This window comes from Aulonocara sp. 'chitande type north' Nkhata Bay, linkage group LG20 (genome assembly GCF_057382095.1).
Source record: "Aulonocara sp. 'chitande type north' Nkhata Bay isolate Kocher_YH1m ecotype deep benthic linkage group LG20, A_spYH_male_GT1.1, whole genome shotgun sequence".
NCBI lineage: Eukaryota > Metazoa > Chordata > Actinopteri > Cichliformes > Cichlidae > Aulonocara > Aulonocara sp. 'chitande type north' Nkhata Bay.
This window is the reverse complement of record NC_141363.1, coordinates 12,604,968-12,622,397: the sequence shown is the minus strand read 5'-3', so window position 1 is coordinate 12,622,397 and position 17,430 is coordinate 12,604,968. Positions and strand designations below refer to the sequence as shown.

Below are 17,430 nucleotides of genomic sequence, written 5' to 3'. Positions count from 1 at the left end.
GGAGCGAGTGTATTCATACCAAGAGAGGCTGCACAGCCATCAAAGAGCTAGATCACAAATCTCAAGAGATGCTGCAAAGCACACCTGCGTAGAGTAATGGGGGTTAGCTGAGGTGCCTGCCTGTAAATTTGAAGTTCAGAAGAAACAGTGTGCTTTACTGTCTTTTTCCTCTCCTGATTTACTGCAAATGCGGGATCTTACTTCATTGTCTTTCGCCAGACCTTTCATTGACACTTTTTCCTGTGAAAAACTGGAATACTATCCCATTGTGATGTTGCCACAAAAGATGAGCCTTAATAAGACCAAGCCTTTAAATCAATAACAAATATTCTCAAGAGTAATCCACCTTTTGCAAATCACACCCCTTTAAAATCAGACCAGACAAACCCCAGCTAGACGATGATATCTGCAGTTATGGCCCGAAGAGCTACATGAAAGCTAAAGATGCTGTTTGCAGATTTGAAATATGTATTGCAGTGTTGCAATACCTGAACTCCTTTTTCTGTCCATAGTGTGTTTGCAAAGAGAGACTTAGGCGATCGGAGCAAATACTTTATGCTGTCAGTTTTGATTGGTCACAAACTAAGCAGTGACATTGCTCACTTAGCTTAGACACTGAATTAAAGCTTTGACATTTATTGTAACACAGGTATAATTCAGCTACAATTTAGTAGCTAAAAATAATGTTTTTTTCAGAATGCTTTTCATGCTCATCTTAAGAAATGATTCACTTAATGCTTTTGAAACCTGTTACCTTCACTCATTCTTTTCCTCACTGTAATAGTGAAGGGCAGCAGCAGTTAGGAAGGAGCCATCATTTTACAGCTAAGAAGGACTTAAAAATGATCAGCAGCTCTTTTCATTTCTCTTTGAAGCATGAACTTGCTGGCTTTGTCTGTCAGACATGTTCTTATAATGATAATGCCTTAAGCTCAGCCTCCAATTTCTTAAATAAAGGTTGAACATTTTAGTGCACTGCACGTGTTATACATGAAAGAGGTTTTTTTTAAAGCTTCAAAAGATTAGATGGTTGATTTGTAACTGATTTGTGTTGATAGAGCTGTTTTTTTTAAAGCTGTTGACTCATGAAACAGTATTAAGTCAATAGATGTGAAAACTGGGTGAAAAATAAGTCCACTGACCCACTCATCAATAGTTTATGTGCTAACTTGGTAACACTGATTCTACCCCAGTTCACACATGATTAAAATAAACTTTACTGATGCATACTATAGCAAAAAAATGACTTAAAAATACTAAAACTATAAACATTGTAAAAGCGCATTCCAGAAAAATGAAACAGTGTATAGTGTGTAGAACATACTGAAGGGCCACGCATACCATCTTGTCTTGCCTGGACAAGAACTGAGGCTATCACTAAAACAGGATTTAGCCTAAATCTGACAGGCTGGGATTAAAGGAAAAGAAAAGAGGCTCATCTACTCCTGTGCCTGCTCACATGTGATGTGCATATGGGATTTATTCATGCTTGCACTCAGCAGTTTTTCACCTCGAATGCTTCAAATGATCTTTGATCATGAAACTTTCAAAATGTCAATAAATGTGTGTGTAAATTTAAGTTGGGTAGAGATAAACATAGCACATCGATAATGACCCTGCATTTGATAATTGGGTGAAATTAAAACTATCAGGGCTGTTCTCAAAATAAAGATTGAAATGATATCTTATCTATTTCCTTCTGTGTGGCTGACCTACTTCTATAGGGGTTACCACAGTATAGGATGATCTGCAACAAACACTCCACTAAATTGATTTCAGTCACATTCCTGCATCCAAAGTTCAACACCACATTGATTTCCCTCTGATCCTTCTTAGGTCGAATGTGAGTGTAACCAAGTGGCCTGTTTGCTTAAACATACGTGCATTAAAACCAGTCTTTAATGGGGCCGAAGGTGAAGCGGGAGGCATCCGCTCACATGCTAGAGATTGTAACGAGTATGGCTGCTTTAAGCTGTTAGTATAGATAAGCTGTGGGGTATCAAGTGAATGTATCACCATAGCACCTCTCTATTACACTATGTGTGGATGGAGCTGTATTGGATGGACTTGCAGAGCTTATACAGAGAAGCTCATCCACAGCATTCTGTAATTATCTAGGTCTGCACAACTGGGGCAGAACCAGTCGTGCTTATTCGGCTGTAGTGCATAAGCTCAGTGACCGTGGAAACTTATTTTTAGGTTTGATTAAAATATAATCAATCTCATTTAGGGGGAAAATGTCATTACAATAGCTTAAACAGTGTAGGGACAGAACTTATAGCCTGTCTGATTACCTGCATTTTCAACAAAGCATCCGGGGGTGGTGATTTAATATGCGTGGAATTCCTTCCTGTACAGCCCAATAAAGAGCACGGTTTTAGTGAAATTATATAATAAAAATGCAAACGATACAAAAACATAGAGAAGTAGACGACGGTGTGGAGTGTGGTTAAAAACACATCCTCTGCTGCCTCCACGTGGCGTATTGTGTTACTACAACTCAGCAATAACCAACAACACCTAATGATAATAACATAACATAACATATGTATATATGTACTTTATTCTCACCCTGCTTTCTCATTTATCATTCAGTTCATTTCAAGCATCCAAAGTAATTTACGTGTGCGGTAAGAATGAACCTGGAAGCAACGGTTAAGGTTAGCGGCGTTTCATATGAGAACTGTGTTGTAATGCTAGCTAGTTATACTACTGAGTACACGTAAACTACTACTCATATAAAAGCGCATAGAATCAACGCTGCCTTTTCAGTCTTTGGCATGTTTGAGTTAGCTAAAGGAGCTCGCTTAAAACTTACAACATGTCTTTGCAGCTAACGTCACTCATATCCTGTTAGCTGTCTTTAAAAAGCTATAAACATAAATTACAGTTTAATGTCATCGTTTCAGCTGTGTCGTTGTAATGTAGCTGAACGTAAATAGACAAATACACCTAAAATTTTAAGCAGAGAGCCTCTTCACTTTCTTCAAAAGTCGACGACCCACACTGGCGATACCATCCGGTCCCATGGTGTAATGGTTAGCACTCTGGACTTTGAATCCAGCGATCCGAGTTCAAATCTCGGTGGGACCTCGTCCTTTTCTACTACAGTACAATAAAATACGGTTTTCTTTCAGAAAATCGACATGTACTAAGAAAACAGCGAATAACCTTAAAGCAGATGTATGCCCATGTTTAAGATATTTTACAAAATAATGTATTATACACCTAAATACTTGGGGAAGATTGTCCTATCGTATCAACCAAGTGATTTGTTATTTGATGATCTAATGGTAAATGGCCTGTATTTGTATAGCGCTTTTCTAGTCCCTAAGGACCCCAAAGTGCTTTACACATCCAGTCATCCACCCATTCACACACACATTCACACACTGGTGATGGCAAGCTACATTGTAGCCACAGCCACCCTGGGGCCATTGACAGAGGTCAATGGTCAATGGAATGGAAATCTAAATGAATAATTCTAAATGAATTATCAATTCATTAACAAATGCCTTTAATGAAAAACGAATTTACAGAAAAAACTCTAAACATTAAACTCTCAATAAAACCTAAATCTATTTAAAATTGCAATTTGCTTTCCCTATTAGCTGCTGGATTAACTATTCAATTAACTTTAGCATTTCAGTGACTATTTTGGTCCTCGGAAATGATCAAACAATGAATTGGTGTATTAAAGGTGAAATATTAATGTGTACACAAATTTACCAATACATATTTTACTGCACAATTCATTAATAAATCAGGAAACGTTTCATTTTGATGCTGGTCATCCTAGCAAACCGCTTATTTCCCAACATATAATCTCAATTAGCTGTTAAAGTTAATAGTACTTATTTTAATTACTTTATATAGTGTTGGTTTACACTAAATAAGATATATTAAATAAAATAAATAATAAACAAACCAAAAAAGAAATAAAGTAGCACACAGATTGCCATATTAAATATACGCCAAATAATAAAGTAACTAGCAAAAGTTAAAATAGTTTAATGGGAAAATAGTTGAGCATAAGTATGTAAAATAACAGCAGAAACACTTGTGTAAATTACAAATATTCCCAAAATAACCCAAAATATAGAATAGTAACAGACACAGCTGGATTATAGTCACACAAATTTATTTCCACACATAAATGGCAGTGTTAAAAATATAAATACAGTATTATGTTTGTCTGTGTAGGTTCTCAGTCATCCACGTCATGGCGATCTAAGCAGCTGTGAAAGAAACACGACTGGAGTTCTTTAGGGTTCTTGAAGACAGATGGCTTGAAAGAGGAGTGAAAGACGCTATCTATGTCCACTGTGAACGACCATCCTTGAGTCGCTTTTCTTTCCAAGCTCCTTAGAGTAATATGTTTGAAGTGAAAATTTGTTTTGGCACTTTATTGGAATGTTTCTCAAATTGCTTTGCAAATGCATCCATGACAGTTGTTTCTCTGCTGAGCAGGCACTTCCCAAGTGGGTGGGATTAAGTGAAATAGCTCTTTCTCATGCTTAGTTAATTTCCTGTTACCTCACTATATTCACACTGGAGCCTTTGTTTTTCTATTATGATGTGTGTGTATGCATGCTGTAATAACAGCTAAATACATTTGCTAACAGCTCACCTTTAACAATAAGACTTGTTCAGTTTTCTAGTGGACTGTAGCCAGGATACATACAGTGCACTACTATTAAATTGTATTTCTGTAAAGTCACTGTAAATGCATAACTGTGCAAAGGGAGGGGGAAAGCATTGTGTAACAATAATAAGCACTCTTTGAAATAATAAAACAGCAACACTATGGAAAAACTATAACAAAAAAGGCACACACATCTGTTACGCACAAACTCTTCTCCTGTCTACAGAAGTTAGACAAAAGCTCATCTTCGTTTCATCTGAAACCTCAGGGTATTAAAGCTTTACATCAGATCAGTATAACCTGTTCCATTACAATAAAAGTAATATAATTATAAAAGAAACATTAATGGCAGACATTAAATAAGTGCTTTTTTTTCATACATTGTTCACGAGAAAGTAGTGGGGAATTTGTGAAGAAACAAATCGTCTGATACCAACAATTGGTGGTTTAAAGTTCAACATTCCTTTCCCCCCCTTTAAACACATGAAACATGAATAGATTTTCCTTATATTTTTGTTGTGTGTAGCTATTTATTTACTTTTATATGCTCTACCCAGCTGGTTGTTGTGTTTGCTTCATTCCAAACAGGTGTGTTACCAACGGGGAAGTTGCAGAGTGCCCCCTGGTGGACAAAATATTCATCATCAACATTCATGACATAGTTGAAGGGTAGCTCTCCATCTTGTTTTCTTTTACAAATTTGAATTATCAACTATATTTAATGTCTTCAGTACCAACAGATTGGCTGAGATTGGCTGATAGTATTGGTCTGCCGATAAATTGGTCAGGGTCTAGTGCACACACTATTTATGGAACTTCTCTGAGCCTTTCCTGTACTTAAACCTCAGCCTCAGAGTTTTGAGCCAACCTAGTTGAGCCGTTCTAGTTCTAATCTCATTGTAGAGAAACTGAAACCGGAGCTCAGCAAGAGACAATGAGAAAAGACGAGCGAAAGAAATATTTTTTTGCATATGTAAATATAGTTTGGATAATATGTAAATAAAGTTTTGAAAAATAAAATACCACTCCTGTATTTTAGCTCTTTTGCTGACTGTCCAAAAACCCCCAACATTCTGGCTGCTCAGTTACAGATTGAAGTTAAGGGATAAAACTCCAAACTATAACTAGTCACGACAAGTCTAGTTAAACCACAACAACACACAATATTGTTTAGTCTTTACCTTACATTCTCTTGAACTGAACTAACTGAATTACATTGTGTAAGAAACAGCTAGCATAGCAGTTGCTAGCTTCACATTTTGCTAAATTTTAATTTGGTTCAGCTTTTCACCTCAGTGGGTTTGCTTGTGTCATTTACTTAGGTGATGAAGTACCATAACGCCACTTCAATTTACCAAAATTGGTATTTTTCGACAAAATGCTAAAGAATACGTAGGGTTTAAGTTTCAGATTATCCAGCTGCAGCTATTGGGCCAGCTAGCTTAAACTTTGGATATAATTTTTAGATTTACATGTCTAGTTAGCTGCCTTTCTGTATCATTTGGTTTTGAAAAAAAAAAATTAACATTTTTTTTTCATTGTTACAGTAAAAGCCAACTCAAACTAAATATTACAGCATTTTGCCTTTTTTGCATTTTGTATAGGGCAGATTAGTTCTATAACAGTGTATTTTCCAAACTCTCTGGGCACAGCACTCCCTCTGGTAATAAATTCCAGCTCTATTATAGGATTCACTGTGATGTGAAATTTAATATGTGAAACAACTTAAATGAGGATGCTGGCTTTCAAGAAAACATGAGGTGTTTTTATCTTTCTTAAATAAAAGTTTGTAAAAAAAAAAAATCACATCTCTGGGCTACGACATTCACTTGGTCACTCTGATATACAGTTAAGCATTCGGCAGCTCTATGGGGCAACTAATGACACAAACACTCACCTGAAAATATGCATTAACTGTTTAGAAAAGAGCAATGTTTTAATACACAGTTATCAGAGGTTTAAATAAGGCTTCAGATAAAATATCTGGATTGATTGCAGTTGCTGGAACTCTCAATATGAGGTCCCGCAAGGTGTCCATGAAAGTGAAAGAGGAAATCATTCCCAAAAAATAAACCTATCAGACAGATAGCAAAAGCTTTTCAAGTGGCCAAATCAACAATCTACTACATTTAGTAGAAAATGTAGTGCTGACCATTAACAGCTCTAAAAGATCTGGAAGCCCACAAAAGGCAACTTAAAGAAGATGATTGCAAATTCTTTCCTTGTTTAGCAAGACCCTTTGAATTTAGCTAACCCAAGAACGCTCTCAGGGAGGTAGCTGTATAATTTTAAAGTCTACAATCAAGCTAGTCACCTCATCTCAGTCTAATAAAGCATGCTTTTCAGTTACTAAATACAAAACTAGCGGCAGGGAAACAAGCAGCAACTGAATGTGGCTGCGGTTAAGACCTGGCAGAGCATCTCAAAGGAAATGCACCATTGATGATATCCATAGTTTTTAGACTCCAAAAGGATTTTCATCCAAATCTTTAAAAACTGTTCAATTAAAATTAAAATTTAAAGTAATTGGTTTATCCAATTACTCAAAAAAAATAGGGGACAATGTAATAAAATGGCTAGAATTCCTAAACAGCTAATGCAATACTTTTATTAATCGCATATTGATTGTTTGATTTGCTGTAGATCGTGTTTGGTGGTGTAGAGATGTGTCATTGTCCAAAAATCTATTTTCCTAACTGCATCTAAGATACAGTGTCAGGATTGTCATCTTTCTCTATTCTGATGAAAACTACAAAAAACAAACAACAACTGAAACTTGACTTGACTGCAGCAACATAACAAAACGTTACAATACGATTACTGGATATTACTGGATATGATGAACGACGATGATGAACGCTTGTTTTTTTCATCAGTTCCTAAAAGTCCAAAAACGTAAGCGTAGAAATGTGCCTGTGTGAGCTACACATTACATGCTTTTAAATCGCTCTCCAGACATTATGTACATACATACAAAACCTAACATTTATTGTGAAAACTCTCCGTCAGTCCCTGTTTTTTTCAGTGTGTGTGTTGTGTGTGTGTGTATATGGCACTAAAACCGTCACCTCTGTGTTTTATCCAATCAGATTTGAGTGGTCTCCAGAATGTTGCTTATCTCCCCGTTGGTGCATGCATTGCTCTTCTTCCTGCTGGCGTTTTGCGGCACCACGGAGATCGAGTCCTTTTTTTCCGAAGGTGCATTGGCAGACGGCTCTACGTTCATGGTGATGCGGCTGGTTTCGGTGATGGAAGAGTTGGTGTGGTAGTTAAAGTGGTTGTTGGTGAGAGGTGTTTCACCCCAGCCGGTTTTGCCCCAGGCAGATTTACACTGAAACCACTTCCTCCGCACTGCTGTTTGAGCCTGCACATCAACAGTGAATAAATGTCATCTTATCTATGCTCTTTTGCCAATTCTAAGTCAACATTTTGGAAATTCGGACAGAATTTATATCGAATGAGTAAAAAAAAATCTGCATTATTTGTGTCATGACTGAAGTCTTAGTCACTTTAGCACTTTGAAAATTTCTTAGACATACCTCAGCATTGCAGAAACAGAAAATAGATGCCACCAGGAGTCCCTGAAAAGTAACAGCCAGACAGATTCAATAGCAGTAAAAAAACATTTTTTAGTGAGAGCACTATACATGGTAAATTTGGAATGGGTTAATATTAATACACAGTGCTTATTTATGCAGTTTTAGGAGCAAAAAGTGCTCTTTGTCACTGCATGTTGCAAATTATCGAAAGCACTCTTTTGGTTTGATCACAGAGTTTAATGTATCTCAAGTGTGCCATTGTTTTGAGTGTACCTGGAAGTGAGTGAAGATGTTAAGAAAGAACTCATAGACAGCGTGGCTAATGCGTCCATTCGGCGCCCAAGGTATGAGGATATACTGGATTCCCAGCAGAGGGATGAGGATGAGCGTGGCTCTAACTGCTTTCATGTAGGTCGTGGACTCAGCACAGTGTGTCTCTTTCAGTTTGGTTATCAGAACCCGGACGATATTCAGGAGAAAGAAAAAGTTCACCTGGATAGATGGATGGAGGGGGATAGAGAAAAATATATGTGGTTAAAACAAATATGGATGAAAAGAATGAGACATAATGTTTATTATGAGGCTTTAAAAAAAATCTTTTATACGGAAAATACAACAAGTGGCCTGATGGTGGCACTGGAGTCCCAGTAATTAAGGAGACTGAAGTTTAATACATGACTACTTACTGTCTACATTGTGTGCCTTTTACAGTTTAATACAATCATTTTGGCACTCGTTTCAGAACCTGGATGTCATGTTGGGTACTACGTGCTAATGTGTAACATGTTTTCAGGCCAAATCTGCTCTACAGTAATACTTTTTCTCTTGTAATTATTCCAGTGGAATTGACACTAAACCAGGCAGAGACACACTCTTAACTGATGAACAATAGTTGGCCGTGATTGGCTTCTTCTGCATCAGAAGACAACTTCAACAATGTGGAATCTGTAAGTATCCCAACCACTGCACATATGCTGAAAAGGTACCCAATTTCCCTAAAACAGCTCTACTATGTGCTTTTCGAGAGAAATGCAGACATAGAGAAGCAACAGACCATTAAGTATGTTCAGTTTATGGCTCTGGATGCAAGTAAAAACACTCTTAAGTTCATTTTTGTGGCTCAGGCAGGCTTCCAACAAGCCAAGACAAAGAGCGAGGTCAGAATTTCACTGGTCAGTGGAACACCATCACAGTATCTTGACAACGTGAGGCCAACATCACATGTCTGCTGCTATATTAGAAGATGGTGTGGTGGGATGCAGATCTTGTGTTGGCTCATACAATGCAGAGCTCCTTGTAGCATTCTTTATGAGCTAAATCTGGTCTTTGGGACTGCTGGGGAATTCTGTGATACTGTGTGGGACAATGTTAATTTGCATGATGCTTTCAGCTGGAGCCATGGTTTCAGGATCATCCACAGCTCACCATCATAGACTTGCCCATGCACTCTCCTTTCCTCTGTGTGACTGAGGATTTTTCCCCACATGGAAGTAGAAAATATGTGACAGGCATCTGCATCAACAAGTGATCATCCTCCAGACATGCAACATAACAGCAGACAAGTGTCGGGCCTGGACTCGCCAAAGGTTCTTTCCAATATGTTCCAATATGTATATTATTTTTAGCAAATTGCTTTCATTTAAAGGGAACCACGCTGTTATTTACAGTGTATTTTATCTATCTAGTCGGCTATTTTTCTTCACTTATCTGGGTCCCAGTTGTGGGGGCAGCAGACTAATTGGAGACCAAGTTTTTTCCCAAGCCAAACGAGAGATGTAATCTCTCCAGCATGTCCTGGGTCTGCCCCAGAGGCCTCCTGCTGAGTGGAACATGCCTGGAGCAACTCATCTAGGAGGTGCATAGCAGAGGCTCTCCTCGTCTTACAGTGGATTTCATTAGTAAATTTAACATTTGTTCATTGACTCCACTGCATCTGTTGTATTCTCTCTACTGGTTCTTTTACAGCAACGACATATGTGTACTGCATGTACTCTAATATTCAATGATTTTCTAAACAACTAAACAGTGAAACTGTACCAGTTTTCCTTAAAAACATATGAACGCAAATGCAGTGTTTTGAATGAGAATTTTGTTTTTAGCGTTTTGAAAAATGACATCCAGGTTCTGAAACTAGTGCCAAAGCTATGATTTTATTAGCATTTTATCATTTTACTGTAATTATGCTGGCAATATTTATCATGGCACTTAAAGGCTGACACAGCGTATTTGATCTCTCTGTTAATAAATGAATGTGTATCTGGTATATTGTCTATTTCATGTATCAGAGTGTGCAGCAGTGTAATGAACTGTCACTCAATATTTAAAATTTGGGTAAAAGATATTTAAAATGCACTGTTATCAACTCACAATGAGTGCAACATGAATGGGGGCGTGTATGATGTAGAGCAGCTGAGTGTGTGTGCTAATCCAGCACCTGAAACAAACACAAAGAGGAAATCATTGTTCATCGTTTGTGCCACACTCAATGAACACTGCAATTTGATGAGATAATTCTATATTTTATAATTCTTCTTAACAAAAGACTGTACTATGAGGCTAGAGTAAAGACCTGCAAAAGCACTTTATTCTTTGAGTCCATACCGGAGGCCGAACAAAGGATCACAGTGTTTTTTTTAAATATTCTTATATAGTCTCTTATGTTTTATTGTATAAAAATATTTTACTGAAAAAGCAGTTAAATTGACAGATATTCTAAAAAAAAAAAACTCCCCAAATTTTAAAAACTTCTGAACAAAGTTCAGATGGGAGAAATTTCATAATGGAAGCTCTGATTCAAACCAAAGTAGATGTGACAGATGTGGGCAGAGGGTTCTTCTACGTATCTGAAAAAAAGAATATAAATATCATGATGGACTGATTGAATAGAGTGCTACATATATAAAAATATAAAGATCAGTAAACACCAAACATTTTTGGGGGGAGAAGGTCTGACTGTGATGAATCCAGCAATATAAACCATGTGACTGTATCAGGTGAACTTAATATTCTACATTAAAAAAGCACGTAGCAAGTAAAATAAAGGTGTGGAAGGGGTGGAGCTATCAAATTATCCAAAAACTATAACTGACAAATTAAAAATATAATACCACAATATATTTTACTCAACTAATGTCAAAGGTGTTCATCTGCTTATAATAATGATGATGGCAAAACATCTTTTACGAAGCTGCTGTAGACATAGTCGCTATATAAACTATCCCTGTAAGCCACAATCTTTATCAGTGTTTTCGCAGGCTGTAAAGATTGTGGCTTATGGGAATGGGTCACATTGCAGCTTGTACATGTGGATTACAGTGAATCAAATTACTCTCAGCGAGTCAGGCTTTGTCAGTCATTAGCTTATATCCATTATATACTGACCTTAGTTTGTTGAACATTTTTCAGTCAAATATTTCTATACAAGAATCCACTTCATATTTTAGAGACTATAGAAAAGATGAAAAACTCTCTTGTGCTTTGCTCTACTTCCAGTACGGATATCTCTACACGTCTTACTACATTTCTCATCTTAGTCTGAGCTTCTGATTTACAGAGATGACAATGGCAAAACAGTAAATGTGCTGCATCTTACGGGTCGTTGTGGAAAAGCCCACGAGCCACAGCGTATGTGACAGCAGGAACGATGGGAAAACCTTTGGACAGAGAGAGAGAAAATCAGAAATGAATACTAGTCTGACACCCAGGATCTCTGCAGAGGCTGCTGCAGCCGCAGCAGTACATCTTAGTGTATTAGTGAATGAGGATGTATATGTATGTATAATACATGCTCACGTGTTTGGATACAGTGCCGTGAAAAAGTATTTACCCTCTTCCTGATTTCTTAGTTTTGTTTTGTTCTTTTTTTTATATATATATATTTGTCATGCATATCATGTTTCAGATCATCAAGCAAATTTTAATAGTGGACAAAGATAACCAGAGTAAATAATTAAGAGGAAATAATAATAATAATCCCCTTAACAATAATATTAAGGGGGAAAAAAGCTATCCCAACCTACCTGGCCCTTTGTGGCCAGAGCCAGGTCTGCAAATTTGCTGCTAACATGATGCAAATTCCTACATAACTAGACTAAGGAACTCCAAGAAGAATTGGAAAAGGCACAAATGTGTGTGATCCTCCTGACTCACCCCACCCCAGGATGTAGTACCAGAAGAGCTGCTGTTCCCCAACAAAGACGGCCACTATGATGAGTGTGTGGAGGTAGATGCCTTCACACAGCATCCAGAAGTAGGTGGAAGTAGAGGTATACTGAGTCAGTACAGCCAGGATCTTACAGTTCACCTGATAGAGGGGATATCGTAAGTCCTTATATACTGAATATGTTATAAGCAGATTTTTTATAAATATGTAATTAAACACAAACAGAGGACCACAGGTGAAAACTGAGAAAGGCACTAGACTATGGATTATAAGGCCTTTTTGAAAACAGAGAAAACTCATGAGTGTAATGAGATGAAGACTAGTTGGTGGCTCACAGAGTTGCTGGTGTCTGTGCCCTGGTTATTGACTATGCTGAATGTGAGCCATATCATAGTAACAATTGAGTTTAAGATGAAGGAAAGAAACATGTTCTTATGAAGGGAGATTCTCTGGCAGCTAAGGCTCCTGAAAGAGAGCAGAGAGAGCAAAGGAACAGCATTAATGGACTACCGTATTAGTTACGGGTGCTTCAGAGTGAACTAATACTTTTCTCAGGAGATTAATATTCCCATTCAAGCAATCACCATTATTTTCTATGATAATTTAATCATATGATTATGAAGAGGGAAAAAACAAGAAGCAGTCAATTAACCCAGACAGAAGAAACCTCCCATGACTCACTTGAAGTAGGAGAAGATGGTCAGACTGATGACTAAGGACACAATGGAAAGACTATGACCCACCATGGCCATGTAGTAGACACTGATGGCAAGCTGCAGGGAACAAATTGCTCAGCTATGATGAATGTAAATAGATTTATCGCTGACTAAGAGTGATTTTCTTTTAAAATTAAGATGTTAGCCAGCACAGAATACAATCTTTGCATCTTCTCTTCACAGTATGTGAAAGCAGCACACAGCAATGCAAATAAAACAACTGTAAACTCTCTTCTGAGAGAGAAAGTATTTGCTGAATGGCCATCAATTAAGATGCACTAAACAGTAATCACTGCTGGAGAAATGGCATGGGAATTTTAAATTGATTAAAGACAATATACAAAAAGTCTGACAGGCTTTAGAGATTTGTTTCTGACAGGAATATTCTTCAAACAACTGGCCTGTTCAGTCTAGACATGAGGTTGATTAGACTAAAAGCAGATTTGAGCAAGGTGAAAATTTCTATCAGAACTCTACTTAGACATATTTTGGAGGGTTAGATGAGTTTGCAAAGTTTTATGGCTTTCTAATAGTTAAATTGGCATCTCCAAATCAGATCAAATGAGATAAGATAAAATTGCAAGTTGAAAGTTGAAAGTGCGAACAAATTCTAACTCCAGTCAGAAAATTTCACAAAAAACATTCATTTATTCAGAAAAATTGCTCCCGAAACAGTGGCACACAGAACCAGATTACAGTAAAGGTCAATGCTCCAATTTGGTCAATTCAGCCAAAACCAAACCAAATTAAACAAATGCAGTAAATGATGAAAATAGCTCCATTTTACCTTGAGTTTGTGGTTAGTGTGTGCAGAACACATGGTGTAGTTAGACCAGATTCTCTTGCTCTCTGGGTGATGGAACCACTGGCCATCAGGATTACAGACTTTGGTAACCCTCTCTGTTGAATGAACAGATTTTACATGTTGTCATAGTTGGCAATGATAGGCCCATTATACATGAAATACAGCACGTGGACGATTTGTAGTACATGCAGTTAGGTCTGTTCTTTGCTGCACAAAGGGACAATTTTTGCAGTTTTGCCCCTGTAAACCACCACAGTGGATTTTAAATAAAACCATCAAATTGTCCTTGAAGTGAAGGCTTTTAGCTTTAATTAAAAGGGTTTAACAAAATTATTACAGTTTAACAAATGCAACAACTTTTAAACACAGTCCCCCATTTTTGAAGTCTCTAAATTAGTTAGACAAACTAACTTAATTTTTAAATATCAGGACTGTTTTTAATACTTACATGAAGTCAATGACTGCCTTAAGACTTTAACCCATGGACATCTTTAACCCTGGAGAACCCATGGGCTCGGATCTGACCCCATTGGTTCTCCAGGGTTAAATGCTGTTTTTTCACCCTTGAAATGATCTGCCATGTGTTTACTGTAGCTTATTTAAGTTGCTGTTTTTTTGTGGAACTTTCTGCATTTAACTAGCGAAAAGGTTGTTTTTGCAATATGCTTTGGGTCATTTTCGTCTTACCCAACAGTTTTGCAGCATTTGGCTGAATCTGAGCAGAGAGTATAGCCCTGTTCACTTCAGTATTCATCCTGCTATTTCAACTAAAAGTCAAAACACCATTCATCACTAGTGATCTAGTTCCACTAGCAGCCGTACGGGCACATGCCATAACAAAGTCTCCACTATGTTGGACAGATGATTCCGCTTTGTCTTCCTTTTCTAGTAAATTACCCTTAGTTTCATCAGATTTTTCTGGAAAGTCAAATCTGGTTTTCAGGTTCATTAGTGTAACCAGTGGTTTGCACCTTGTTGTAAACCACCTGTACTTCATTCATGAAGGTGTCTCTTGATTGCAGACTTTTGACAATGACATGCCTACCCCCTTGAAAGTGTTCTTGACTTGGCTAAATGTTTCAGAGTTGGTTTTCTGAACCATCGACAGAATTCTGTCAACATCCTCTCTAGTTGTCTTCTGATCAGTGCAAAAAATTGTTTTAACACTGCACAAGATTGTTGATTTGGCTACTCCTTTAGTTTTCCGATCACACTAATAGATTTATTTTGGTTTTGATCCTAATGACGGGCTTCTTCACTTGCACTGATAACTTTTTGAGCCTTACATTGACTAAAATGACTAAAAAAGCTATAAAACACAAATTCATTACTTTGAATGAAATTCAGACATTACGTGTCCTTTATTTCTCACGAAATAGCAAGGGAATGGACACCTGTCCAAGAAACTTCTTGTCAGTCCAATGAAAATGAAAATTGGTGACTATGTATCGACTATGTATAGAAATGCCTCTAATTCCTAAACAAATAATACAACATTTTTGTTAAACCCGTTTGATTGTGATTTAGAGATCAATCACATCTTCATTACTTGATTTAAAATGAACTATGGTGGTGTAAATTCAAAACTATAACTATCTTTGTTCAATCTATTATTCACTTACTGTATCAGTACAAATAAAAAAGAAGAATACAAAGAGACCATGTGTGTCCATTACGGCCTTACCAGTAGGGTCAAAGTCCATAAAATATGCTGGACACATCTGCATGACAGTTCCTGGAGCTGAATCATCCCAACATAGCCAGCCATCCCATGTACGGTTACAGTAAGGGCCTAAAGAGGGCAGAGGAGAAATGTCATTGAGATTTGCATGTCTGTGCAGTGGTAATTTAGGGTAAGATAACCATAAAACAAACACACACACACACACAGACAGAGAGAGAGAGAGAGAGAGAGAGAGAGCAGCTGGATAGTGTAGTGGTAACACTATAAGCCTTTTGGAAGTTCTAACCAAGTGGTGGCTAAGATGAATAGGCACATAGACAGGGGTGCACATAAGTGGTCCGCAGGTGCGCATTCGCTGTCAAAATAAAAGACGTGCACCAGATAAGAAGTTGCAACGCGTGTTTGCGTAGATAAAAGGCGCTGTTTTTGTCCGCTAGAGTGAGATTTTCACGGCATATTCTGCACCACATCTCTGTGCGTTCATCATTTGAAGCCAGCTCACCTCCTGCAACCACTTTTCAATACGTGCTTCTTTTGCGGTTCGGACTCCTTATGACATTTCTTTGGAGGTGGAGGAACACCAAAGTAATTGCTTAAAGGAGCTTATCTGGTGCGCATCTTTTATTTTGACAGCGAATCCGCACCTGCGGACCACTTTTGTGCACCCCTGCAAATAGCTCAATACAGCGGCACACAGAAAGGAATTGGCAGTAATACCAGAGGGGTAAAACACCAGCCACTTGTAGACAGAGCAGTTCCTCAAGACTGCAAGACCAGACTGACCAACATGTCCACTGCCTGGATTGACTACAAGAAAGCATATTACTCAATGCCCCACGCATGGATCCTAGAATACCTAACACTATACAAGATCAACAGGACCTTAGGAGACTTTAAAGTTTGTAATATTTGCAGATGACACAAATATATTTTGTTCAGGTGTGGAATTGCCACAGGTTTTGGAGATGATCATACAGGAATTAACGATATTAAAGAAGTGATTTGATATAAATGAATTATCATTGAATCTAGATAAAAACTAATTTATGTTGTTTGGAAACCAAAATAAAAATATCAAAGTAGAAATATGTGTTGACAATGTATATTTAGAAAGAGTAAATGTAATAAAATTTCTTGGTGTGATCATTGACCACAAGGTCTGTTGGAAACCACACATTACTTATGTTCGAGGGAAATTGGCACGGAGCATTGCCGTCCTGGGGAAAGCAAATAATATATAAAGTAAGAAATAAATTGCTTCCAAAAGAAATCTGTAAATTGCTTATAGAAAGACAAGGTGGGTGTAACTTAAGTAAGTAAGTAAAAATTTATTTATATAGCACCTTTCAAGATAAAAATCACAAAGTGCTTCACAGAAGCTAAAGAGGGAGGGAAATAGAATTTGAAAATACAAAGCGCTAGAACAACTTTGAAAAGTATGTCTATCTCTATAGCAGGAGTTAAATTATGGAACAGTCTAACAGAAGAAATGAAAGAAAGTAACAACATAAACTAGTTTAAAATGAAATATAAAAAACAATTTTTTAACAAATATAAGAATGAAGAAAACAGGGTTAACCCAGTGCGGAAATGTTGTTCGTAATAGTGTTTTAGTTTGTTTGTCTCATAATTTGTCAATCTGCAAACGTTACCACTCAGTCCTTATTTATATGAAAGTAACTATACTGTGGTGGGGCTTGTTTATTTGTTTTGTTTATTTGTTTGTTTTGTTTTGTCTTTGCTTTACTTTTACTTCATATGTTGTTTGTTTAATTTAAGGCTAAAAGAAAATTAAATTAAAGGCAAAATTTGAGGGGGTAGGGAATAATAAGTGTAGACTTCTGCCTACTCCTTTTCAAACAAAAGAATGGAATGATAT

At 37.2% G+C, this 17,430-nt stretch overlaps 1 protein-coding gene and 1 non-coding gene across 2 annotated transcripts in view; one reads left to right on the top strand and one right to left on the bottom strand.

Moving 5' to 3' along the window:
• Positions 1-3,021: 3,021 nt before the first annotated feature.
• On the top strand, positions 3,022-3,093 carry trnaq-uug (transfer RNA glutamine (anticodon UUG)). The gene has a single exon. It is a non-coding gene; the product is annotated as a tRNA-Gln (tRNA).
• A 902-nt stretch (positions 3,094-3,995) lies between these two features.
• The window catches only part of calcrl2 (calcitonin receptor-like 2), a 39,484-nt gene continuing 26,049 nt past the window's right edge, over positions 3,996-17,430 (bottom strand). The window contains exons 4-13 of the mRNA XM_086277530.1: positions 15,552-15,659; positions 13,850-13,962; positions 13,028-13,119; positions 12,682-12,811; positions 12,334-12,487; positions 11,777-11,837; positions 10,552-10,618; positions 8,458-8,676; positions 8,185-8,226; positions 3,996-8,009 (exon numbers count right to left, since the gene is read on the bottom strand). Of these exons, the coding sequence (XP_086133656.1) occupies positions 7,731-8,009; positions 8,185-8,226; positions 8,458-8,676; positions 10,552-10,618; positions 11,777-11,837; positions 12,334-12,487; positions 12,682-12,811; positions 13,028-13,119; positions 13,850-13,962; positions 15,552-15,659 (1,265 nt within the window). The 3' untranslated portion in view covers positions 3,996-7,730. The remainder of the gene's footprint in view (positions 8,010-8,184; positions 8,227-8,457; positions 8,677-10,551; positions 10,619-11,776; positions 11,838-12,333; positions 12,488-12,681; positions 12,812-13,027; positions 13,120-13,849; positions 13,963-15,551; positions 15,660-17,430) is intronic.